This window comes from Betta splendens, chromosome 13 (assembly GCF_900634795.4).
Source record: "Betta splendens chromosome 13, fBetSpl5.4, whole genome shotgun sequence".
Classification (NCBI taxonomy): domain Eukaryota; kingdom Metazoa; phylum Chordata; class Actinopteri; order Anabantiformes; family Osphronemidae; genus Betta; species Betta splendens.
The window spans coordinates 19,474,150-19,499,842 of NC_040893.2; the positions used below are offsets into that span (position 1 = coordinate 19,474,150).

Sequence of the window (25,693 nt, forward strand, 5' to 3'; positions counted from 1 at the left end):
GTGAGGTGGCTGGCTGGCTAAGAGGGAAGAGCACGCACGCTGCAGCCGGGAGAAGGGATAATGGGCCAAACCCGCCGGCACACACTGGAGCCAACCGGGTTAGAGCGGGATCCGGCCGGAGGTGGAGAAAGTCTGGCAACGCGGCAGGCTGTGAAGGAGCGGGTGTGAGCAGAGAGAGGCATCAGAGGAGCAGGGAGGATCCTGGGGAAATCACGGCGGGAGAAAGGAAGGAAGTGCAGGACAAAGGAGCCCCGGGCGACAAACAGCCTCCCAGCCCACAGCAGCACGGGAACGAGGGCGTGTGCAGACCCCCCAGGTGCTGCCACAATGCTCCCCCTCAAAGCCCGGCTCAGTGCAGGAGAGCAGGAGGAAGCCTGGAGGAGCAGGGAGGAGAACGTCCGAGCGCTGCGGAGGAGCGGCAGCAGAACGAGGAGGAGGGAGGCGTCTGTGAATCAGGGCCATCCGCCTTCGCTTCGGTTCCGACCTCGGACCCAGAATCAGGCCCAGAAGTGCCCGGCGGCTGCGGCGCTGAGGAGAGTGGAGAGGAGCTGAAGGGGCGAAATACTGGGAGCGAGGACGAGCAGCACACAGAGTCTGGCGCCCCTGAAACGCTGCCTGATGCCTTCAAACTGAATCAGGACAGGGCTTCGAGGGATGGGAATCCTGCTGAAAAGCCTCGTGAGGGGGCTGTGGATGGGTTTTCTGACCGTGTGGAAGCGAATGGAGCATTTGAAATAGCGATGCAAAGCACCGAGGAGGAGGAGGAGCAGAGCGTGGCTCAGACTCTGCCTGAGGCAGGCGTCTGTGGCTCTGCCTCCTTCCCTGAGTCCTCTGCTCCTCCAGAGGGCGGCGTGGGCACCGCGGAGCGGGGGAGGGAGCGGGAGGAGGCGCAGCAGGCAGCGGAGGAAGACCACGCGGTCTTCCTCATGAGCGCCAGCCACGAGACCAACACTGTGAAGACTTCAGCTTCTCCTCTCAGAACCAAATGTCCCTCCAACAGGAGGAGCGACGGCGCGACGGCGGAGGCCGGAGACGAGCTGGTGTCAGACGCCGACGAGGCCCGGTCCGAAGCTGGTGGCAGCGACAGAGCCAGACAGGAGGACGAGTCTGCAGCCAAGACCAGCTGTGCAGCAGCCGAATCTGCAGACGGATGCAGAGCTGAGACGGAGGAGGATGGAGCCAGACAAACAGGAGTCAGCCGCGTGGAGGCGGCCGCGAGGAGCACCGCCGTCACTAATGCTGCCCGCGCTGATCCCTTCACCTCTCCTGCTCTCTCCCAGGCTAATCCTGCCCCCCCTCTGCCCCCCCGGGCTTCCATGGCAACCAGCCTGCCCTGTGCCGCCACCAAGGAGGAGGTGTGGGAGGACGGAGTGACGACAAGAGACGGAGAAAGAGGTCAGGAAGGAGCGAGGAGGCACAGGAGAGAGCTGGAGGGGGAGACGGGCTCCACGGTGGCCTCTGAGGGAGGACGGAGGGAGGGGGAGGAGCAGGAGGAGGAGGAGCAGCAGCAGGAGGAGCAGGAGGAGCAGGAGCAGCGGGAGCAGCAGGAGGAGCAGGAGCAGCGGGAGGAGCAGGAGCAGCAGGAGCAGCAGGAGGAGCAGGAGCAGCGGGAGGAGCAGGAGCAGCGGGAGCAGCAGGAGGAGCTGGAGCAGCAGGAGCTGGAGCAGCAGGAGGAGCAGCGGGAGCAGCAGGAGCAGCGGGAGGAGCAGGAGCAGCGGGAGGAGCAGGAGCAGCAGGAGGAGCAGGAGCAGCAGGAGCAGGAGTTCGGCCTGTTCGTGCAGGCCGAGGGAGAGCCGGCCTGGAGCGAGGACTTCGCCTCTGCCTCGGCTCCTTGTGGGAGCGGAGCGAGCGCTGGTGAGACTGGTGCTCGTGTTTGTGTGTCTGTGCTTCAGGGGTTTGTGTTTGTTGTGACGAAGCTCGACAAGGCTGCAGCTCCGAGAGGCATCAGACTAGTCTGCGCTGAAGTAACAGCCTTCGCTCAGGGTTTTAGTGCTTTTTAAGCAGGAGTTCTCGCCGGCGTCTCATCTCACACATAGTCACTCAAATCACACACTCGCTAATGCAGCCTATTTGAACCCGGGTCCTAGTGACTGGTCACCACCACGATGCCCCCTTTCTATTCAAAAGGTGACAAACAGTCATCTGGAAGCGAGGCTGAATCCGGTCGCACAACTCAGACACACTCACCCCGACCTGAAAGCGCCGCCGTCGCTGTTAATCCGTTCCCATGTTCCCTGAACCTGCTCATTCGTTCTGTCGAGCTGCATTTTTTACAGTGTGTTCACGACTACACTTTAGTTCTGCGAACGTCAACAAGCTTTGGTTTGGTTCACTCGGAGACAGGGATGCGTTGGTTTAGGGTTTCCTGATGCGAGCGACTGATGTGTCAGAGTTCTCCTTCTGTTTGAATGATGTAAATGCAGGTTTACACCATAATCCAATGACGAAGGACAGCGTTACGGTTCTGTGATGGTTCTAACAAGCTGCTGTTGGACTGACTCTGTCCCTCTGACCTCTCTTTGCTTCATTCAGTACAAACAGCTCCCAGAGGCCGCTCCATCAGCGAGGACTGGACCCGCTGGACTCCGGGCGGGACCGGCCCGACCTCAGACGACACCTGGACGGCCTTCCCTCTGGAGCCACCGCAGGGTCCGGACGGCGTGGGGCAGTGGTGGCCGAGCGGCGCCGCAGACGAGGGACGAGACGGACTCTCAGCCGGACCCGACGCGGTAAAGCAACGTTCAACCCACTGCAGCAGCTCTGACGCTGAGGTGGAAACCACTGGAACTGTCCCAGAAAACACTTGAGTGCTTAGCTTTAGCTTTAGCTTTAGCTTTAGCTTTAGATTTAGCTTTAGCTTTAGCTTTTAGCTTTAGCTCAAATCTAAACAGCTTATTCTGTGATTCGTGGCTGTACAGTAACTCAGCCCCAGTCTGGATTGGACTTCAGCCGTTTTCAGTAGGACGTTTAAACCCCAGCGTCCAATAGAACCTGAGTCACTGATGAACAGCTGTGGAGGCCTCATGTTCTGTCTCCTTCTCCTGCAGCTCCGTGTCTTTGCTGAAGCTTTTCCCTCTGAGCCCGGCTCGTCCTGTGAGCCCGCTTCGGTTCCCACACTGACCCAGCTCCTCAGGGGCAGAGGCAGCCGGGACCAGGGGTAGGTTCCTATAGGGAAACACAGTCTGCATGTGCCTGAACCCAAACCACGGCCATCCAGTGGCTGAAGTGGTGAACGGCAGCTGAACTAACGGCGATGACGTGTTCTTATAAGGTTTAGATCCTTCAAAGACATTGATGAAACCCCCCTGAATGTGTTGCTGCTCTCTACAGGCTCTTGGACAGTTTCCTTGACCTGAACAAACTGATGGGCTGGAGGTCAAGGCCGACCGGGAGCGCGTCTCGGGACCTGCTGCTGAGGACTTTACACCTGGAGCAGCCGCTCACGGTGAGTTTACACTCCAGGTGTGTGTCTGTGTGTTAAGCTGAGCGTGCAGACAGTGGCATGACTCATTCAAATGAGCGCTGGTCCGAGCGCCGCTTGGAGATAACGGAGCGGACGCTCAGCTCAACAAACCTGACAAATATTCAAATGTGTGGCTGTTTCTGCAGCCACAGAAACTACAGATAATGCGTTGAACTTTGTACTGAGCCAAAGGAAAGGCCTGAGGGTTCAGGGGGAGCAGACACATAGAAACGTGGCAGTGACGACTGAGCTTTTCTACCTGTGTGAAGTCTGGTGCCGTTCTAACAGCGCTGCCTCGTCTCTGCAGGAAACCAGAGCGGCTCCCTGGACGGCCAATCGGCGCCTTTCTCCCGGCCTCCCCTCGGCCAATCACAACGCCCTCAGTGCTGCGGCCAAGCGCCGGCTGTCCTACGACTACAACAGGAACCTTATGGAGTAACTGCTGCCGGACCGGAACCGTCTGGAGCCGAGCCGGGTCGGACTCAGCGGTTGAACAATCTGAGGCTCTGAAGAGAAGCTCTGAGGAGACGCTCTGAGGAGACGCTCTGAGGACACGCTCTGAGGACACGCTCTAAAGACACGCTCTGAGGACACGCTCTGAGGACACGCTCTGAGGAGACGCTCTGAGGAGACGCTCTGAGGAGACGCTCTGAGGACACGCTCTGAGGACACGCTCTAAAGACACGCTCTGAGGACACGCTCTGAGGACACGCTCTAAAGACACGCTCTGAGGACACGCTCTAAAGCCACGCTCTGAGGAGACGCTCTGAGGAGACGCTCTGAGGAGACGCTCTGAGGACACGCTCTGAGGACACGCTCTGAGGAGACGCTCTGAGGACACGCTCTGAGGACACGCTCTAAAGACACGCTCTGAGGACACGCTCTAAAGCCACGCTCTGAGGAGACGCTCTGAGGAGACGCTCTGAGGAGACGCTCTGAGGACACGCTCTGAGGACACGCTCTGAGGAGACGCTCTGAGGACACGCTCTGAGGACACGCTCTGAGGAGACGCTCTGAAGACACGCTCTGAGGACACGCTCTAAAGACACGCTCTAAAGACACGCTCTAAAGACACGCTCTGAGGAGACGCTCTGAGGAGACGCTCTGAGGAGACGCTCTGAGGACGCGCTCCGAGGACACGCTCTGAAGACACGCTCTGAAGACACGCTCTGAGGAGACGCTCTGAAGACACGCTCTGAGGACACGCTCTGAGGAGACGCTCTGAGGACACGCTCTGAGACGCTCTGAGGAGACGAGCTGTTCTCTCAAAAAATGGCTTCGTGCAAAACATAAAGTTAATAAATTTTTATATTCGTATCGTTTCTTCATTTTTCAACATAGATTGAATTTGAAAATTCTGCTACTTTCCACGCAGCTGATTGATATAAAGTGTGGCGAAGCACTGCATCCACGGCTCCAGCCTTCATGGAACGCGTGGGTTCTTTATTCAGACATGACATTAGGAACAGCAGACGTTCCGCCTCGTGTTCCCTCTCCGTCCTTTTGGAGGGAGCGACGTGCTGCTGCTGCAGAGCTGAGTGGTTCTGTGTTCTCCACACGGAACCGCTCGCTCCGGACGCTCAACACTTCATCTACACAGTGAAAAACGACTCATGAACCTTCGCTGCAGGAAAATCTGACGAAGGAGTAAAACTTAAAACTGTTTCAGTTCCTCACAAACAAGCTTGTCTTCCAGTTCGTGCCAACACGAGTGAAAGTGCCAACGGGTGCGAGGTTCCGCAGGCGACGGACGGAACCAGGTGGACTCTGATGCATTCGGATTCTGTCGGACTTCCTGCTTGCTTCTTTCAGCTCACTCACTTGAATGCAACACTGTTTCGCAAGTCAAGTCCACTTCATGGGGAAAACTTGAATCCAGCTGCCAATCAAGCAGTATTTAGAGAATGCTGTTCACATCACAACCGTCAGTGAGGCACTGTACATATTTAAGTTATGTCAAACATTAGACCAACTCTGAATCTATATTTTGCTCCATGTTGTATATTCCCCTCCTGTGTGTGTGTGTGTGTGTGTGTGTGTGTGTGTGTGTGTGTGTGTGTGTGTGTGTGTGTGTACTTGTACTTGCATCGAAGTGAGGACCAAAAAACATATTTTTCTACCAAAGTGAGGACATTTTGACAAAGTGAGGACATTTTGGCCAGTCCTCACTTCTTTGAAGGCCTGTTTGAGGGTTAGGATGTGATTTTAGGGCTAAAGTTAGAATTGAGTTTTGGTTCAGATTAGAGCAAGGTTTAGACGTCTGCCTTTATTTGTGATGGTTAGAGTGAGGGGCTAGGGAAGGCATTATGTCCTCACTTTGACGTAAGTACAAGAATGTGTGTGTGTATGCTTGTGTGCGTGTGTCTGTCATTTGTACAAATAACCTAAAAGATGAATATTTTCTGATTTGTTCATAGGAGGAAGGAGTCGTCTCCTTGTTGATGATGTAATAAATGATACTTGGTCATCACCAAGCGCTTCGTCATTCATCATGTTCAGCCTTTTATCCGCATCGGAAAGTTAAAATATAGTCTTTAAAAATAAAGTTAAATAGTTTTTTAGTAATTCACAACTTGTTGACACACACACACACACAAAGAGCACAGAATCTCTTAAATAAAAAAACAGCCGTTGTACAAAACATCTAGTTCAGAGCATAAATAGCCAGATAATCAGGTCAGACACAGACAAACAGGAAACCTTCACTTTGACCTGTTTCTCTAAACGCTGCTTTACATTGAATGCACACAGCGAACGGTTGTCCTTCCTGAAGCCCCAGCAGAACGTGTGTGGCCCAGACAGCTCGTCTTTGATGGCTGAGCTTTGGACTTCAGGCGGAGCGGGTCGGCACTGACCTCAGCGCTTACACCACGTGACCACCGGCCTTTCACCCAAACACCACAAACAAGCCAGCGACAACTTCCTGCAGAAACTCAGCCCGAGCTTCCGCTGACGTGGAATTCATTCATCTTGACTTAAAGGATTAGTTCAACATTTTTGGATGCGTGATTATTTCTGTTCACGCCAGCAGTGAATGAGAAACTGCATGAGAGCTTCAGTCACTGTGGCTCTGGCAGGTTTGGTGCCTTTGATCGAGCCCGGGCTACGTAGCCTTTATGCTGAGCTGAGCCGGTCCGATCCTGTGGAGTCCTGTTTACCACACTGAGGGGATTACTGGGAGGACCGGCCGAGCTCAGGCCGCGGGGTCAGAGTGCACGCAGAATGCTCAGATCCAAATCACATTCTAGTTCAGGGGGTTTAGATGAGACCCAGAGCGTACGACCAGCAAACAGACGGAACGGCTGGAGAAGGTCTGCAGACGCTGCAGACGCTGCAGGCGCTGCAGACGCTGCAGACGCTGCAGGCGCTGCAGAGGCTGCAGGCGCTGCAGACGCTGCAGGCGCTGCAGGCGCTGCAGACGCTGCAGGCGCTGCAGACGCTGCAGGCGCTGCAGACGCTGCAGACGCTGCAGGCGCTGCAGACGCTGCAGGCGCTGCAGACGCTGCAGGCGCTGCAGACGCTGCAGGCGCTGAAGAGGCTGCAGGCGCTGAAGAGGCTGCAGACGCTGCAGGCGCTGCAGACGCTGCAGGCGCTGCAGACGCTGCAGATACCAGCTGCAGTTCAGCAGCTTCAGCAGCTGGTGTGAAACCCGTGCACACGCGTGAAGCTGCGAAGCCAAGTTCCATCAATGTTGCTCACTTGTTGCTTTCTTGTCAGTGGTATAAAAATAGAAGGAGGAGCATTTGAGCTAAGTTAACTTAAACTGAAACTAAACTGTCTTGAGCAAATCTAATTATTGTCTTCCTGGATCTGAACAAGACAAAGACAATAAAAGAAGCGTTTCATAGCTCACAGAAAATCCAAAGATAAGACGTTACTTTGTGTAAAAAGCAGGAACCACGCGAGGTGCGAGTTTTCCTGGGTTCAGACACATGACTCACATCCAGGGCTTTGCGTGAACGCCGCCTCCTCCGCGGAACCACGGTGGGAGGAGGATGCGGCGTCGCCTTCAATTAGGACGGCCTCCCGAGGCTCCGCCAGCAGCTGCGCCGATGCGCATCTGGACTTGAGCACCATGCGCTCTGCGGCCAAGTCGTGGCTGCTGCTCGCGGGCTTCGTGCTCTTCTACGTCGTCTACCTGCTGTTCGGGGCGCTGGTGTTCTCCAGCATCGAGCGGCCGGTGGAGGACGAGCTGCGGCGGGACGTGGAGGCGCTGAAGCGGGACTTTCTGAACCAGAGCTGCGTCAGCGCGGCGGCGCTCGAGCTGTTTCTGGCCAAAGTGCTGGCGGCCAACAAACACGGCGTGTCCGTGCTCAGGAACGCGTCTCTGTCGTCGAACTGGGACCTGGCGTCGTCCATGTTCTTCGCCAACACGCTGGTCACAACTGTCGGTGAGTGGACGCGAAGGGCGCGTTTAACGGGAGAAGCTTGAAACCGCATCAGTCGAGCGTCGAGACCGTGGAGTGGCTCCAAGAACCAAGAAGTTCGGTTCGGTCCACGTCCTGCGCTTTGGCTCGGATCGGATCAACATGGAAATAACGTATTTTGCCACGTGTGCTGCGTGTTAGACTCGAGCTGCAGCTGTGTCACTTTCACCGCACACACTGATGGTGACGGAGTAAACGAGGAGTCCGCTGTTCGCCGACCACTGAGCGTGGTTCTGGTCCCTCACACCCCTTTAGCGTCATATTCAGTGGGTGATGGGTTAGGACTGGACCTGTAGGAGCGTTAAGTAACAGTGACAGGTCTGAGCTGATGTGTAAGACGCCGTGAAGGTCACAGAGACAGAGCACATCTTTATTCTTGTCTGTGGTTAAGCCGAAGGTTGAAGCAGGTTTCATTATGTGGCTCCATGCGTTCAACCCTAAGAGAAGAGACAGCAGCAGATCCAAAGGTCACGTGTGATGTAATGGCCTGTGCGCCAGCAAACAGCAACCTCTCAACCAGTGTGACCATTTGGCTCCCAGTTGCCTGGAGGTTCAGGCCCCTCAGCGGTTGGTTGGTTACACAGTGATGGAAACACGCGTAGACTGTTGTTTGGTTTGGAGTCAGCGTTAGATGATAATGAGAACAGTGTTCTCAGTGTGACATGTTGACGTTTCGCCTGATTGAATTAGCTTCTGAACTTTAAACTGCCCTTTCACCTTTGGCAAAGCAGTTATGTGGTGTCTCCAGCAGAGGTGGTGCCAGTAGAGCAGACAGGCCTAGGTGACCTCTGACCTCTGTGAACAGATGAGCATTGGTGAAAATTAGAAATGCATCCTGAGGGGAGCTAGTTAACCTTTCGAGTTGGTGAGAGCTGTGAGCTTCGCAGTAACGAGGCCGTGAAGCTCCTGGAGGCTCCAGTTCACACTGCTGCTCTAAAAGTGGTGCAGAGTCACATTCACGCGGCTGCTAACAGACGCTCACATGGTGAAGGAGGAAATGCTCAGTCATGCATGAAGCACAACAGAAATTACATTTGTGTTAAGGAGGTTTTGAGGTTTGCAGTAGTGTATAAGCTCTCATGGTACTTTATATTCTAATATCTTTACTTGATAGTTCAGTATCAGAGCACAAACATAAGGAACCAGATGTTGATGTGGATTGAAAATAAAGCAGTTTATTACTTCAAGCTTTTAGCGGAAAGTAAAACCAGAAGTGAAAAACACTCTGTGTACAGAGCTAAATAAATGACTGGGTGGAGCTTCACACTGATAATGTGGCTCTTGTCCTGATCACACTCACTGACTGATTATACTGAAATTAACTAATGCCTAACATGTAAAAGTGAGAATGTACACAGACACACATCTGCTGCAAAATGATCAGAGATGCAGCATTCACACATTTAAGATGAGACTCAGAAGGATGTTTAAAGTCTACAGACACAAATGAACTAAACACAAGATGACGGCAAAGATAGAAAAATGTTTACTTCACCTATTCTTAGTTCTTTTACATCCATATTAGAAGAATAGAATATAAAGTTTCTAATTAATTCAATTTTCAATTTGTTTCATTTTTTTTTATATAGCGCCAAATCACAACAACGTTATCTCAAGGCACTTTACAAAGTAAGGTTTAAGACCTCACACAACTAAACCAACAAATCCCACATACAGCAAGCATTTAAATGTGAAGATGAACACCAGGACTCTCTGGGTCTTGATCCTTCTGAGGTTTTTCCCATCTGAGTTTCAACATTGAAGACACAAAGGAAGCTTTGTGCTGCTCTCGTGAGTCCTTTCTGCGCAGACCTGAAAGGTCGTCGGGCCCTAAGGGGGCCCCCGGTGACCAGGTCTCATTACACCCACCGTGTGATGTGAAGCCGGCTGCTGCTGCGGGGCTCCTGTGTTGATGCTGACCCTCTCCTCCTGTATGTCCAGGTTACGGCCAGACCGCGCCTCTGTCTGACACCGGCAAGGCCTTCTCCATCCTCTACGCACTGATAGGCGTCCCCTTCACCATGCTGGTGCTCACCGCCTGCATCCAGAGGCTCGTGCACCCGCTGGTCCTCACTCCGCTCAGCTTCCTGCAGCGCTCGGGCATGGAGCCTCGGCCCGCCACCGTGGTCCACTTCCTGCTGCTGATGGTTCTGGTGGTGCTGTGCTTCTTCATGGTTCCGGCGGCCATATTCAGCGCGTTGGAGGTGTCCTGGTCATTTCTGGACGGCATATACTTCTGCTTCATCTCCCTGTGCACCATCGGACTGGGGGACTTCGTTCCAGGGGCCCAGCAAGGCCAGAAGTACCGGACCCTGTATCAGATCACTGTCATGGGTCAGTATTTGTTCAAAACACTGTTCCTTCACAGTTAGTTCTGCCATCGTTGTCAAAGTACAATCAGTGTCTGTTTGCACAAGCTTTTAAACGCAAGTAAATTATTGTCTGTTGACTTTATGCTGCATTAAACTGGAATTTCCAGAAGAGCAACGTGTCTAATGAGCCTCAGAGTCAGGACGAGGAGTCCAGGTTACAGTCACTTAGCTCGTGTTAGTTTATTAACTAAAAGCCGATGGGCTGATGGACGTCTGGGAAAAACAATGGGCATCTGTGACTGTGGCCTACTGGTCAAGACACTGCTCCGTCTCCTCAGCACCAATGTGTTCAGTCACATAGAAGATATGAAGTCTCTAAGTCTTTACGTCAGAGTCACTCAGTGTCCTTGTTTGAGAAGGAGGTGGCGTCATGACTCATGATTGTCTTAGACAACAGGATCTGATTGCTGTCTGGTCTAAGTGTGGTATTAACACTACATGTCACTCCCTAAAGGAAGCAGGAACCCAAACGTGCCTTACGTGCTGTGATACTGGGCTCTGTAGCTGATGCTGTTGTTGTAGGACTTTGATGCTTATCGCGCCACATGCATTTACAGTAGTGTCACAGTCTCTACCGCTGGTGCTGAACCATCAGGTCCCTGTGATGGCCTGATGGACCGGATGAGCTGAAGGTTTAGAAGCTGGTGCCCTGGATATGCTCTGCTCCACTATTTTTTTTTTTTTATTAGGGGCATCTGTAGAGCCTGATTCTGTGTGCTCTAATTCTATGTGACATGTGACCATGCACATGAACACGGAGGTATGAACGGGCCTCACGGGCTGTGACTGAGCCAGACGCTGCACCAGTACCGTGTTAACATGGAAAAAGGAGCCACATGACCCGGGTGGGTCTGGTGTGGGGGTCTCGGCGCTGAGCTGCAGCTCTGGGATCAGCTCCGGCTCACGTTGCTGACGCGGCAGGAGCTTTAGGACTGACGCTTGGTCTGCGCCTCGTAGCCGTTCTCACAGATCTGGGTTCAGTGTCTTCCCACTAATTGCATGTGTTGACGTCCACCTTCCACGTGGTGGAGGCTTCTAACGGTCAAAGTCGCGCTCTTGTTTTTCAGCATGTTGGCGTCAGAATTGAATTTGGGTGAAAAGGACGTGTTTGTCTAAAAGCAGCTGCGCTGTTTTTTCGTTCTCTGCCAAAAAACTCTGATCTGATACAGAAACTGCACAACCACAAATAGTCTTTATGGTTTTAGACACAAAGAGCTGGTGTTGACGTTGGAGCCTGTTCCTTCCTCTGGTTCAGTTCTGTGTTGGTTCTGTTCCAGCCTTGTGATGTTTGCTGCTGAGTGAGCGGTGAACTTTAGTCCTTTTAACTCATCCTTTTCCACCACAGACGCTGGAAAAGACCCTCGAACAGCAGCGTGTTGAACTTGGTTGAAGGGATTATTAGGTTAGTAAATCTAATTCCATGTCAGTCTAATTAGGCTACATTGAACAAATGATATTTTCCATAAAGTTTGAATTGTTGTCTTCCTCAAACTTGGACCAAAGCAGCTTTGTGATTCTAAGGCGCAGCCTCTAATCCCACTGTTTTGCTGAAGCTGGCTTACTGGTGCAGTGGGAAACTATTGTCCAGGACCTCGGCTCTGTGCAGCTCGCAGCGTCCATGTGATTGGAAAAAAGTCATGTGACTTTTGAGACGAGGAGGCGAGCAGAGATCCTGTTGTGCAGATTTTCACCTTTGCCTCCGACCTGATGACACAGGAATTTACTGGAACGGCCTCCTGTCAGTTTCTGAACATCATCCTGTGCAGCTTGAACAGAGGTCAAAGCCGCTACACTCAGGAATGCTTATTCTCCTGCTTCCTGTGAAACAATAAACTCATCACTGACCTGAAGCTGAATCTTAAGCTTTGACAGCTGGAAACTCTGCTGCAGATCATGAAGGGCTGTTTCACTCATATTTCAGCCAAGCAGCATTAGTGTGAATGTGGGTTTGGGGGTTATTAATTCAAATATAAACATGATTCCATGGACTCATGACCGTCTCTCTGCTCTTCCTCCTAGTCTACCTCTTCACAGGTCTGATGATGATGTACCTGCTGCTGCGCACCTTCCACAGAATGGCCGACCTGCACGGCCTCACCGCCTTCTTCCAGCTGCCGCGCTGCGAGGAGGACCAGGACGAGGACCAGGAGCCCATCGTGGAGAGCGCCCACGAGGACCGGACGCTCCCCGACCCGGCAGAGAAAGCTGCCAGCGAGCCTCTGGAGCCGGCGTCGCAGCCCACCTACAACACCATCAACAAAGGCTGAGCTGGAGGCGGGAGACGGATGCTGCCTCTGATCGGGCTGAGTCTGACTTCCTGTCTGTCTTTGTTGATTTTTTTTATTGTTTCTAGTTTTCTCAATTCAAACATCCAAAGGTTGAACAATAATCTTGAGGAACTGAGACACGAGTTTTCAGATTCAGGACAAAGGGTTGGAGTGGTCACGGCACCACCTCTGCACACAGGAAGAACCTTTCTATCTTCAGTACGGCAGCGGACGGCTGCGTTCAGGTGTTCACAGCTTCTGGACCTGCAGCTCAAAGGCTTGAACCAAAAACGTTGGACTTGTCCCATCACTTTTATGCCTCCACTTTGGGGTTGTTCCTTCTAACAGATGCTGACTTTATGGAAAAGTTTAACTTGCTTTAACATTAACAGCTTCAGCTGCTTTGGTAACGAGGGTTCAGTCAGATTCTGTTATTATCGTATCGTATGAAAGATGAGCGTGTGTTGGATCTCAGTGTAACTGAGTTTAGCATTTTAACCATGTTTAGTCCCACAGTGCTGCCTCCCTCAGGACACATTCTGGCTTTTCTAGTGCTGCCCCCTGTTGTCTACATGTTAGAACACCTCCAGAACGCTTCCCAGCAGCTAAAGGCTCAAACGTAGACAATGAGCTGTTTGATGCGGTTTATGATCGCGTCAGGACAGATGCCCTCCCTGGCCTGTATGTTTAGTGATACTGGACAATAAGTTTAAATAAATGATCCCTTCTATTTATCACTTTTGTTCCACTTGTTCCTTTGGACTGTGTTGTAAACTCAAATTTAAATCTTGTTCGAAGTTCTGCAAAGCAGGATGTTCTGCAGGGATTCCGCACCAGCGGAGGCCCAATAGAACATCGGGTCAGTGAGTCCGTCAACGTCTCAGATTTGATCAAAGACTCAGACAATTTTACATTTTATTAAGAACGTCAATAAACAGACATTTTCTTTTTAACAAAGTCTAAATACATAGTATGAGTCCATTCTAAGACTGAACCATTCAAATATTTAAGAATACAAAAGTAAAATAACAGCCATGAAATATTATAAATAGTTTGGACGCTGCAGCTCAGCTACTCGGACAGGACCTCTGCCCAGGAAGCACCCGATCCATTAACGGGACAGAACCGGCCCACATCACGTGGCTGACAGGGCGTCCGCATCAACAGCTGCTTCATTTACAGCTAAAACCTTTTCCTTTTGTACATGAACCACGTGCTCTGTTGAGTTGAGTTATTGCACTTTTACTGATGTTTTATCACTGAACGCCACTGAAACAAATGGGACTGATGAGAAACTGTTCACAGCTTGGAGGTCAGAGCCATGAAAACGCTGCTGCACTCAGGAAGTTCTGTGTTTTCACTGAGTGGCTGTACAGCTAATACAATAATGAAAAAGCTACAACTACTGGTTACTGAAATAAAACGGAAGGACACATTTAAAACAGTCAACTTTATAACCCATTGATAAATGTAAAACTTTCAATGTGTTAAACTCACATTTCTCTGAATGCCTGTACACAGACTGACCTGATTTGACCTTTTAGCATCTGATACCGCTTCCCTGTAAGGACTCAACTATTATCAAGGATTTCTTCACAGAAGATTTGACTACATTAGTGTTTCGGCTTCCTTCCGCTTGTGCCAAATCACATTCTCTTCCAACTTAAGGATTTGTCCTTTGTGCTGCCCACTGAATACGCTGCATCATTCAGCAGCAGAATACCGCTAGCTGCTGGTTTGGTTTTAATACAGACAACTGTGTTCAATGTGAACACAGATTTACTTTAAGCTTCACCAATTCCAACTAGCTGAGTCACCCAAAGCTGCAGTAAAATGCTCTCAGCAGTTCACTGAGCACTGACTCATTCTTGCGCCATTAAGAGAAAAAAAAAGTCTCACCGCGCACATAGTTTTCAGTCTGACACAAACCTTCAGGTAGCACTAAAAGCTGTCGGACGCACAGCCACTTCCTCTGCTGGCCTTTTCATCTAGTACATTAACCATTCACAATTTCCAGAACATTCTGATCTTTTCAAAGCCCATAAACAATCTTGAGGGGAAGTACATATGATTAACAAAGCAAATAAAAACGTGACTGTCCAGCCCTTTGATTCAGCAACTCAGTTTGTGAATATTCAGGTTTCATCATCCTGATGTGGACTTTTTACAGTATGTCAATGAGACTAAGACTCCACCAGAACCTCCATTACATGGTCCAGTTCCAGTCCTTCTTTCACAAAGCCCGGTCCTGAGAAAGGAGACGATGTTGGCGAAGAGGTGAACTGAGCTGAACTGAATGAGGGGGACAGTGGGCTGAATGAGGAGAATGAAGGCAGGCACTTCTGGTTGAAAGGAGGGACCAGGGAGGAAGACAAAGACGGCAGGTAGCACAGAGAATCATCCGCAGACGGGAATCCATCCCCACTTCTAAGTCCCAACACTCCTGTGTCTCTCTCCAGCAGGGATGTGTCTATGTCCTGGAATAGATCCTCCATAGTGAGATCACTTAGATAACTAGACCTCATCACCTCCACACTGCTCTCACATGCTCTGAACTCATGTTGCTCCCAACTGCCCCCACTCCCTCGTACTCCCTGCTTTATACCTGCCACACCTCCATAGGAGGATCCAGACAGGTTCTCCAGGGACCTGAGAGGTGTTCGTTGAGCTGACGGTGGACTCCCATCAATGGTAGTCTCTAGTGCAGTGAGAATGGAGGAAATGGCAGCTGAGAGGGAGAAATCAGAGTCAGTGGACATTGACCCCCAGTCCTCATCTTCCTCTACCACATCTACAGACACATGCGATGTACTTGAGTGGAAACCTGGAATATTTGACAGTTGTGTTGAATCTGTTGAAAACTGTGGACACATGTTAGGAGCTGGGTGGCTATTTATCACAGTTACTGCAGAATGATAGTTCACTGAAGTGACTTCAGTAAAAACATTATCCTGCTCTGTCACCTGGAGTGGAGATGAAGAGCTACACAGAGGCTGTAACGTCTGGTTGAAAGACTGGGCCCTGTAAGCCTCGAGATTGATCTGCCTCAGGGTGTTGGCAATCAGAACGGACCGCCGGAGACTGGGTTCTGGAAGCTCCTGGCCGCGCTGGTACTTGCTTAGTGAAACCGAGAACACAAACTCCCGCTGGCTCTCCCACGTCGGGCTGCTTGGGTCTGAATCTTCTGCTAGGAGCTTTCGCTTCTGCCCCTTCATGATCATCTTTGAATCTGCAACAGGAGGAGTACGATGTTAAGATCATGTGTGTTTCAGCTAAACGTCACCTACTGAAAACGTGCTGAGTAGTTTCTACAATTATTACTGTACCTTAAATATTATAAATAACATTTTAATTATTTTTTTTAAACGTTCTAACTTTAAGTCATCACAGTAGATTTGGTTTAAAAACTTATTGATTAATATAAATACGAATTAATATTAAAATTTTAAATTTAGTGTTTCGCTTCAATCAGCAGCAACAGCAGTTAAAATACGGAAAAGTGAAGCTGAATTGCTTCTCAACGCTCCTTCGACTGCAGCGCGCTGGGCTGAATGTTAGAATCAGCCCGTAGGAGGGAAACGGACGGTCACGACAGAGATCCGTAAAGGAACCGCTGAATGGGACGTAGGTCGATTCCGAGTTACTTTAAAAACAGTAATTACGACAATAAAACGATCAGGACGCCGTAAAACACGGACAGCAAACTTTAAAGCCGCTCGACAGACAGACGTGTTTGAACCAACCGACCTGTTGACTCACTCCTCGTTAGCTAAACTTTGCCCCGTCGACACCGTCGCTCTCGGGTTAAGTTTCCGTAATCCGCCCTCTCTTCAACCGAATCAGCGATTTAGCGACGCTGCCCAGAACCGAGCCGGGTCCATTGAAGTGAATCTGTGTGTTTAAAGCGCCGAACGCTACACTTTAGCCTCACCAACCGACTGACCGCCTGCTCCCGCTCGCGATTTAAGTTTCACGACTAACTGTTTCCGTTTTGGGGGTCGGGCGAGACGAGAGGCATCATGGGTAACGTAGTACGTGTACGTGACATTCCAGCGCAGTGATTCAATTCATAAAACCAAATGAAATGTACGACAAATATAATGATCAGCATTCAAATAATAGTAGTCTCTACATTCATCCACACCTGTCTGTCTTGCTAATTATAATGTGTGTAACAGCGATCGGCAGCTTGAGTGTGAAAACAAACTGTAAGTCACACAAGTTACGAGTAAAGTTTTCAGCCAGTGTCTATTATAAATCTCAGACTGGTTCGTGTAGTTCCAAGAGGCTTCGCTGAATACAATCAAACGGGTCAAAGCGTTTCGAACTAAAATGTCATTAAAAAAGCAGACAGTAAAAGTGTGGATGTTCCACATGTACACGTCCACAGGAAACGCCGTGTAAACCAATAATAAAGTGTTCCGTTGGAAGCACGGGCGTCATTTACCTGAGAGCAGCTGACACAAGTTCCACCGCGCATCGAGATTCGATTTAAATTCCACCTTCGACTTTTCAACACATGTACGACACTATTATAAAATGGTTTAGCTTATCCTCACGTCAGTGCTGCAGTAAACAATCCACTTCCTGCAGAATCTATCAAAATAAAACAGATTAACATCTAAAGAGTTGACCTGACATGGAGCTGATGAGTACAGCTTTTATTTTTTAAAGACAAGATTAATATGTTTTTGGTTTTGCCTGTTGCCTTTGTGTACTTGACACATTTTTTGTGACGGTTTCGCAAACGGCTCATTCAACCTTATGCCCAAAGTTAAATTATTATTAATATTACAGTTTATTAAATGTGCTCTAACGTCAGCACAGACGTCCGATATAAAGAGGGCGAATCCAAATAAATCCTGTACTCAAAAAACATTTATTGGTTTGATCCGTGTAAAACAAATGTGACCGCTTTATTAAACATCTTAAATATATCAAATATAGTTATGCAGCAAATAAACATTTCTGTAAAATAATTATTTGATCTTATAAATGTGTAGTAAAATAACAAAGTGAAATATTTATCCAAAAGTAATAAAAACCTTCGTAACTTATTTGGCAGAAGCGGAAGAAGGCCAAATGTCTAATGTAGGTCATCTTTTTGTAACTTGAATGATGATGATGAACCAGTAGTGAACAAATGCTTATCATATCATATATCCTGGAATTACTTTAACCACTTTATATTGACACCATAACCTCTTACAAGAAGTCGTTTATTTTTTTACATCTAAATATGAAAATAGATTTACTATTGATCAGCAATGATCAATGATGATTGATGATCAATGTTATGCCAAAAGTACATGTTGTAATATCTCCAGCATCATTATGACAAAACGACAAGGCTCAAATTAGAGCTTGTATAAAATATAACAACACCAAGAAAAAGCTGCTAATTCTTAATGCTGACAGTGAAACAGCTAAACAGAATGTAGCACCTTCATTTTCCCTTCATTTATTTCTTAGCATTAGCAAATATTTTTCTTTATGATGTTTTGGTGATTAGGGACAAAAAGCAATTGAACTTTAGCGAAGGTTAGGCCACAGTGGTGCGTTGTTCTGGATTTTCTAGACTACTTGTACTCTCCCCACACTCCCACAGTTTTGCCGTCCCACTCTGTACTCGCGAGACATTTAACAAAGAAATGCCCCAGGTCGAGTTTGGAGATGGCTCTTCCCTTCAGCATGTTCTCTGCTGTCATGTAACGCTCCGTCAGAGGAAGGTCACCTGTGGAGAGACAGAGACAAAGAGGAATGAAACAAAATGCTGACTGGTAAATACCAGATCGACCAGTCACTGCTGTGATACAGAGACATAAAGTCATCCAGCACTTCAGTAGTTGAAGCAAACAGGTGTTCAGAAATTAATTTAGAACCTATTCTTCTAATAGGTTTGGCATAAACCCCATTAAGTCTCCACTTGTTACTGACCTGCAATGTGAGGAGGCATGACTGCCACGTAGTCCAAGCCTGATGCCTTCAGAACGGTGTACATCCTGTCATGGTCCTCGGTCACAGGAACCAGACGGGGTGGGACCTTGGAGCGGTCCCACAGCAGGAAGGCTGAGAGGGAAGAAAAGCAGCGCAGAGAACGTGTGGAGGAAGATATTTAGTGAATTCAAGGATGTAACTAAGGCAGTGGTCAGAATGAATGAGGGAAGGAAGAGAGAGGAAAATAGACCGTGCTGAGATAAAGGCAGAAGAGTGGAACAAAAATGCTTCAGGATGCATTGGTTGCACAGACACTGACCACTTCATCCACCGTGGTAACGTTTGTACCTGACATGCAGCCAATCACTTTACGGATCCCGCGAGCCTTCATGGCTTCAATAATGTTCTTTGTGCCCTCTGACATCATGGTGGTCGGGCCTGATAAGCACAGAGCAGAGGGAATTAGACACATGGAAAGAAAGTAAATCCAAAGTGTACTTTATCAGGTACGGGGGACTTCAAGTGACCGCCACTAGGTGGCGCTGTACTACACATCCTATTCCAGGCCAATGTAGACCCTAAGGTCTGTCTTCATAAACAGTTTACTTAAAAGACAAACATTAATTTCTGAGTCATTAATTTCTAAGAAATTAATGGCTTAAGTTTAAATTCATAGTATTTAACTTCTGATTACTTATTGTTTACATTAAGGTTGTGACCATGTTAATTGTTTATCCATTTGTTTATCTTGTGTTCGTATTATCTGCCCATTCGCTTTGTGCCTTTTTATTTATTTTTTCACTCATACAAAGATGCTGTGTGTGTTTCATAAGTGTTATGCTGACCTCTAGTGAAAGTCTCACAGAATTAAGGCCATTCACCAACGTATCACAGGGATCGCAGACAAACCTTAATACGTGTGGACATTTTCGAGTCACCAGACAATTAAGGAATAAATGTAGTTTGTTTGTCTCCCTCTGCTAATGTTTTCTGGCAGTGTGTCTTTCTGTAAAGCCGTACCGAGGTCATCTCTGGTGCCCAGGACGATGATGACAGCGTCCTGGCCCTCCATTGCCTTCTTCACGTCCTCTTTGTTCAGCACGTCCCCCACCACCACTCTGGATGCCTTGTGGTCGGCAGGCAGCCTGGACGTGTCCCGCACCAGGACTGTCACGTTGTACCCTGTGTGTAGGTACAAACTTCATGACATCCCCAGATGTGAAACGGTTGCCCCAGCAACTATATGGAGCTTCACTTTACAGCATTTTAACAAAAAGAGCTCCTGCACAAACTGACTGACAGCGATCCCACCCTCCCTGTACAGCCCAGATAGTGAACAACTTTTACTATCAGCCTAATGTGACTCAGCAGAACGTTGACTCCTAACGTCTAACATGACTCGACAGTTTTTTTACGTCTTAGTAAGCAAAAGCGCAGGAAATTGAGCTGTTGCAAATCAGACAATCATATGGCCCACCTGTGTTCACTTCAGCCTCGGCCTCTCGGCTCAAATGACCCGATGAATAAAATACCTGCTGGTTTATCACTGTCAGTTTTCTTTTCTCACTGAAGGCGAGTGAATGACATTTGTTTTGGCTTGAATCAGTGTTTCCTCCATCAAGTCATTGCTACTTATTGAAATTTAAAGGTGTGTGTTTTTATTCGTGTGATCTCATTCATTCTCACTTCAGCAGAGGGAAACACTGGTGCAGACTTAACTTAAAGACACCAAAATGTATGCAGTAATGTGAATTTCTGTGTTCAGGAATCTCTGTTAATGTGGATGATGTCCATGGTAGCAACGACCTGAGACTTTATGCAACTGTTTCTTTGCACTAGAGATGCTGGGCTGCTGCAGAGTTGAGGCCTGATGGGCAGTGGTTCCGGGATCCAGCAGCAACATCACATCTGGAAAAGTTAGCACGTTGTGTAGAAGGTTTTTTTTTAGGGTCATGTGATAAGAATTGTCACACTTTAGTTAAAACGATTATCATTTAGCATCAAACTATTTTTGAATAAAGGAAACAGACTACTAAAAATGAATCTCAGAAAACAATATTTTCACACTAATACACAGTGAACGTCATATTTTTTCTTAACGTATTAAAACCACATCACTCACACTATTGCTAAAATAACAAACAGGTTAGTTTGATGGTTCAGTTAAAGACCTCCACTTTTGATTTCAGCCTTTTGATGATATAGTTTTTGTTTTCATGGGATTAGATCAGAACTGAACGGCTGCTGTTTGCTCCCCTGTCCAGACCTGAACAGATGATCAGCCTCGCTCCAGTTCACACACACTGCCTGGAACATTCTGTATAACAACAGGACAACATACAGACTCAATAGGGCTTAAATGTTAGTCAATATAGTTTTATTTTTTAAAGTTGAATCTTTGTTTACATGCTTCTGAGGACAATCAGAGCCGGAAAATGTAACCGCACCTTATGAAGATCATGTGTGCAGGCGTCTTCTCAGACAAATGTAAATAAATGCTGTAGGGTTGATTTTAACAAAATGTTTTCAACTTTTAAAGAATTCTTTTAAACAATTGCATAAATGTAATTGTTTTAAATGGTTTTATTGATTTGTCTGAACACCACACATTTTAACTCAGCATGATTATTGACAGTGTTTTGAAAGAAATATTTTTATACACAGCTGCAGAAATGTAATAACTGATTATTTCTTTCTGTTTGTGGTTCATACTTGTCCACAGCTTCTCCGTGTTATTTAACTGATATTATTTGCATCCAGTCAAATTATTTGCATAAGCTTCCTAAATTAATGGCGCTCTGCTCAAACAAACAGCATTAACTGTCTCCTGCTGCTCCAGGCAGATTCAGACTCTGTGTGTTGTCCAGGCCAGTTTGACAACAGCTGCAGAATCAAATAAACACTGAATATTTTGCTGCCATAATTTCCTCCCAGGACCCCAGAGCACCACTGTCGGTCTGCCTCTGTGCCCGTCTGCAGCAACTTGACGCAGTGTTTGCTCAGAAGTATTTTCTGTAAAAACAAGCTTATTTTACCTTTTTTTGAATCTGTGTTGAAGTGAGATTGAAGATTTGTTCTGAAAGCAGGGTTGACAATGACCCGTGCGTCTCCACGCTCACATCAGGACAAAGAGGTTGACAATGCATGAATGACCAAGTCACTAATACAGTTGTGCTGTGCATGTCTTGAAGCCCCATCCCTCCACTGAACAATCACTGTAACACGAGGCCACACACGCTACCATCATGGGAAAAAGGGAACTGAAGGAACCAATAATGTATAAAATGATCAGAAGTAACTGCGCGTCTTTAGCGCTTTACAGCAGTTTCTTTGAATTGATAAATACAAATTGTGATATTCAAAGAGATTCGTGGTGTGCTTTTTGTGAACTGACAGATCTACTGATGCACTACTGTCTGGAAAAGAACTTGTTCAGCTCTGATTATGAGTTTAGACATATGTACAGACTAAAACCCTCACTCAGAATCAAGAGAACAATGAAAAATCTGTTAATATTTATATGATATGATATTTTATGATATAAAGCAGCATTAAAGGAAATGTGACTGGAGAGGCCAAAAATGGCTTATCTATAAAACACGAATGGAAGAAAATAATCTAATATGTACCTATAGCCTAGTTTAATTAAGTGTAATGTACAAGCGACCAGGGGACGTCTGCTATGAACGGACGACATGACACCGGAAGTAGCTGTGCAACACGGAATCTTTTAGAGGAGCACCGGCCGCCATGTTGGACAGCTAACATTGATACGGAAGAAGAGTTGTTGTGTTATAATTCCAAATGGCTCCGATTTAAAGTAGTGTTTCGTTTTTAAGATGCGCTACGAACGGGCGGATACCGTGGGTTGAGTTTTTACTGTGACTAGAGAAAAATGGAGGCGAGGTTCGGCAGCGAAGTGGCGTCGGTCGTAAAAGCAGCGATCCAGGCGACCGTGTCCGTGTTCAGGGACGTTTGCGCACAAGAGGCGCCAAACTCTGGGTGGGAGGAGGCGAGGTTCGGAGAGATCCACGAGATAGAGAGATGTCTGGTGATTCAGATCAACGACGTGTTCCGGGAGTTCACCGCGGAGCTGGTTGAAGAGAACGAGGCTCTGCGGGCCAAAGTGGAGCAGCTGGAGGATGTGGTGGAGAGGAAAGCCGGTCAGCTGGAGCAGGAGCTGGAGGCCAGAGTGGGTCAGCTGGGCCGAGACATGGAGCAGCTGGAGAAGGAGCTGAAGAGCATCAGTAACACACCGGGAGGCCGGGCACACGTGACAGGTGAGGGTCCGTCACCACCGATGGGGCTCAGAGTTGACGTTCAGTGTCGCGTTACTCACTTCTAACGTTACGTCTTTAAAACAACATAGGAGTCTCTGTGCTGCCAGTCGCCACCAGTCAAGAAGCTCTGGTTGCCCTGAAAGAATCCACCTCCAACCTCCAATGTCCGGCAGACTCTCCCAACTCATCAGCTGAATCCGCTGAAGCTTCAACGGTTTTTGTCGGTAGCGTCAGTTCCGCTCCCACGGTGCTGTTGGTGGAATCCAGCCAAGTCACCACCCAGAGCCCTGCACCATCGACGTCTGCCTGTGAACCAGTGGGAGCGACGCAGCTCATCCTCAAACCAGCAGCGTCTCCAGTGGCGACGCCTCAAGACGTTTCCAGTCCGGACTCCAGCAACACCGATGGTGGAGTTGCGGTGCAGGAAGAGGTGGAGTTTTTATTTTTCCTTCAGCGTATGCTTATCTGTTAATAAATGTATTGAATATGTTTTTTTAATTTCTTGAACAAATTTTTTCCGCATGTATCAAAGAAATCTGTGGAAGAGGCGTCGTTAGGGCGACCAAAGAGGAACAGGAAACCAACATTTAAAGCTGCTGAAGGTACGATTATTACAGGACGTGAGCGTTTTATGTAGAACAGCCCTGGTCCTCCAGAGCCACTGTCCTGCTGGTTTTCCAACTCTCCCTGCCCCAGCTAATACTGATCACCTTAACCAGGTGTGTTTATCCAGTCAGCCACAATCTGATCAAGGTAATCAGCAGGCAGAGTTAGAAAACTAGCAGGACTGTAGTTATCAAGGACCAGGGTTGGACACCGCTGATGTAGAACAACCTTTAAATGGCTCATTTTATTCACTTTTCCCTCCATTTCCAGTTTCTGCTGATGAAAACACTGAGGAGACCAACATCAGATCAATGGAAAAGCTACGAAAAACCCCATCGGTGAAGCGGTTCTTTTGTGAGCACTGTAACATGGGCTTTCATTGGAAAGGTGAACTGAACAAACACCTGAAGGTTCACAAGAAGCCATTTCCATGTGAAAAGTGTGGGAAAAGTTTTCTGGAGAAGTCGTCTTTGGAGAATCATCTCCTGTGCCATCAGACCAGCAAAGCGCCCCTGCCCTTCCCCTGTTCTCAGTGTAAAAGGTCATACAGCAAGGAACAGTCGCTCCTGAATCACATGAAGCGGCACCAGCGCCTGACACCGCCTAAGCCGTTCGCCTGCGACCAGTGCGGGAAAACGTTCAGGATTAAGCAGTCGCTAGAAAACCACCTGCTGCGCCACGAGAAATGGAAGAAGATGCTGAAGTGTCAGCTTTGTGACAAGACCTGCAAGACGTCCGTCCAACTGCGGTGCCACATGGCCGTCCACTCTGAGGAGAGGCCGTTCAGATGTGACACATGTGGGAAGGAGTTCAAGAGCAAAGACACTCTCCGCTTCCATCAGATGGTCCACTCGACTGACAAAAAGTACAAATGCACCATGTGTGACGAGACTTTCAAATATGCCCATTCTCTGACCGTTCACAAGAGGAAGCACACAGGCGACACGCCGTTCGTTTGCAGCGTGTGCAACAAGCCGTACAGGACCGGCACCGCTCTGAAAAGGCACCGCGTGGTCCACACGGGAGAGAAGCCCTTCACCTGCCACATATGTGGCGCTGGATTCAGCCTGAACAACAACCTGAAGCGGCACCTTCGCATCCACACGGGCGAGAAGCCGTTCACCTGCCAGGAGTGCGGTAAGAGCTTCTCAGACGGCAACAAGCTCAAGTGTCACTCGCTCATTCACGGAGCCAAGAAGCCCTTCATGTGCGACCTCTGTGGGAAGACCTTCCTCTTCAACTGCAGGCTGGTGATACATCAGAAGTACGTTCATGCAGAAAAGAGCGAAGACGCCGACGGAGCTCAGCGAGTTTTCACCACCAGACGGCACAACAAGAACCAGGTCAAACCCTTCAGCTGCAAAATATGTCTGAGAGGTTTCAGTGCAGCGTGCTCACTGAAACTTCACGAGCGAGGCCACAGTGAGCACAAGGAGTACAGCTGCAGCATCTGTGGGAAGTCGTTCCACAACAAGTACTCGTTCGGGTACCACCAGAAAAGTCACACGGGTGAGAAGCCGTTTGTATGCGACGTGTGCGGGAAGAGGTTTTTCCACGCCGGCAGTTTGAAGCAGCACGAGCGGATTCACACGGGAGAGAAACCGTTCAAATGCGACCAATGTGGAAAGGCTTTCAGAACTGACGGGAACTTCTACAGACACCTACGGATCCACACGGGCGAGAAACCGTTTGAATGCACTTACTGTCAGAAGAAGTTCCACCAGTCGAACCAGCTGAAGGCTCACCTGCAGGTTCACACCGGGCAGAAGCTCTACTCCTGCCAGCAGTGTGGGCGGGGCTTCTCCGACTCCAGGCAGCTCAAGAAGCACAGCTGCGATGGGGAGTATGTCGTGCAGACGGTATAGCATCAGCTGCAGCGCTCCTGTGTCTGCAGGAGGCGTTTAGGTGTACTTCTAAATGTAGGTTAAAAAATCATCCTCTGCTGACAAACACATGGGAGGATTTAGAGTTGGCTAAAAAAATCATACATGGGAAATTGAACTCAAAAAACAGAAAGGAAAAACTGTAGGAAATTGCTGTGTTGGCTTCTCAGCTGTACAAAAAACAACAAAATAAACCAATATTTTTTTCCAGAATCATTGTTGAAAGTTTGTTTATGTATTTATAGTTTCATCCCATTTAAGCAAATCATTTGACCATGACGGCTTCAGACTGGCAAAGCAATTGTGTAAGAAAATGAACGCTTCTGTTTAACCTGTAGCTCCGTTTGACTTTTAGCCTCTAAACCTTGTGCAACTTGCTTCACCTAAGGAGAGTTGGATGTTAGCAGCAGTGTTCACTGCATTGATTGTATTTTTGATTTTGTTCTGACACCTAAAAT

The 25,693-nt window shown here is 48.5% G+C and overlaps 4 protein-coding genes across 5 annotated transcripts; 2 read left to right on the forward strand and 2 right to left on the reverse strand.

Annotated features, from left to right (window-relative positions):
- The first annotated feature begins 7,432 nt into the window (after positions 1-7,432).
- kcnk6 (potassium channel, subfamily K, member 6) lies at positions 7,433-13,266 on the forward strand. The gene is made up of 3 exons (XM_029170461.3): positions 7,433-7,854; positions 9,832-10,224; positions 12,282-13,266. The coding sequence occupies exons 1-3, from the start codon at positions 7,539-7,541 to the stop codon at positions 12,527-12,529; spliced, it is 957 nt and encodes a 318-aa protein (XP_029026294.1). The 5' UTR covers positions 7,433-7,538; the 3' UTR covers positions 12,530-13,266.
- Positions 13,267-13,431: 165 nt separating this feature from the next.
- On the reverse strand, positions 13,432-17,132 carry sertad3 (SERTA domain containing 3). Of its 2 annotated transcripts, none has more exons than XM_029170460.3 (2): positions 16,977-17,132; positions 13,432-15,758 (listed from the first exon to the last, which is right to left on the reverse strand). In XM_029170460.3, the coding sequence occupies exon 2, from the start codon at positions 15,748-15,750 to the stop codon at positions 14,713-14,715; it is 1,038 nt and encodes a 345-aa protein (XP_029026293.1). In that variant the 5' UTR covers positions 15,751-15,758; positions 16,977-17,132; the 3' UTR covers positions 13,432-14,712. The 2 variants fall into 2 exon arrangements, with proteins under 2 accessions (XP_029026293.1, XP_029026292.1); XM_029170459.3 differs by lacking the exon at positions 16,977-17,132 and adding an exon at positions 16,277-16,554.
- Positions 17,133-17,389: 257 nt separating this feature from the next.
- On the reverse strand, positions 17,390-20,369 carry blvrb (biliverdin reductase B). The gene is made up of 5 exons (XM_029170462.3): positions 20,273-20,369; positions 19,487-19,648; positions 18,815-18,904; positions 18,467-18,598; positions 17,390-18,263 (listed from the first exon to the last, which is right to left on the reverse strand). Exons 1-5 carry the CDS (start codon positions 20,367-20,369, stop codon positions 18,109-18,111), a joined length of 636 nt encoding a protein of 211 aa, XP_029026295.2. The 3' UTR covers positions 17,390-18,108.
- A 1,772-nt stretch (positions 20,370-22,141) lies between these two features.
- Positions 22,142-25,448, forward strand: LOC114867622 (oocyte zinc finger protein XlCOF6-like). The gene is made up of 4 exons (XM_029170457.3): positions 22,142-22,746; positions 22,836-23,176; positions 23,279-23,348; positions 23,623-25,448. The coding sequence occupies exons 1-4, from the start codon at positions 22,362-22,364 to the stop codon at positions 25,215-25,217; spliced, it is 2,391 nt and encodes a 796-aa protein (XP_029026290.1). The 5' UTR covers positions 22,142-22,361; the 3' UTR covers positions 25,218-25,448.
- Positions 25,449-25,693: the final 245 nt, after the last annotated feature.

Bases quoted from the DNA above. Each gene is read 5' to 3' on its own strand.
- sertad3 (XM_029170460.3), bottom strand. From the start codon at position 15,750: ATGATCATGAAGGGGCAGAAGCGAAAGCTCCTAGCAGAAGATTCAGAC.
- LOC114867622 (XM_029170457.3), top strand. From the start codon at position 22,362: ATGGAGGCGAGGTTCGGCAGCGAAGTGGCGTCGGTCGTAAAAGCAGCG. The intron at 22,747-22,835 runs GTGAGGGTCCGT...AAAACAACATAG, and splicing joins AGGCCGGGCACACGTGACAG to GAGTCTCTGTGCTGCCAGTC. The intron at 23,349-23,622 runs GTACGATTATTA...CTCCATTTCCAG, and splicing joins AACATTTAAAGCTGCTGAAG to TTTCTGCTGATGAAAACACT.
- blvrb (XM_029170462.3), bottom strand. From the start codon at position 20,369: ATGTTGCTGCTGGATCCCGGAACCACTGCCCATCAGGCCTCAACTCTG. The intron at 18,905-19,486 runs GTACGGCTTTAC...TGTGCTTATCAG, and splicing joins GGGCACCAGAGATGACCTCG to GCCCGACCACCATGATGTCA. The intron at 18,264-18,466 runs GTCAGTAACAAG...GTCTCTCCACAG, and splicing joins CATGCCTCCTCACATTGCAG to GTGACCTTCCTCTGACGGAG.
- kcnk6 (XM_029170461.3), top strand. From the start codon at position 7,539: ATGCGCTCTGCGGCCAAGTCGTGGCTGCTGCTCGCGGGCTTCGTGCTC. The intron at 7,855-9,831 runs GTGAGTGGACGC...CTGTATGTCCAG, and splicing joins CACGCTGGTCACAACTGTCG to GTTACGGCCAGACCGCGCCT. The intron at 10,225-12,281 runs GTCAGTATTTGT...TCTTCCTCCTAG, and splicing joins GTATCAGATCACTGTCATGG to TCTACCTCTTCACAGGTCTG.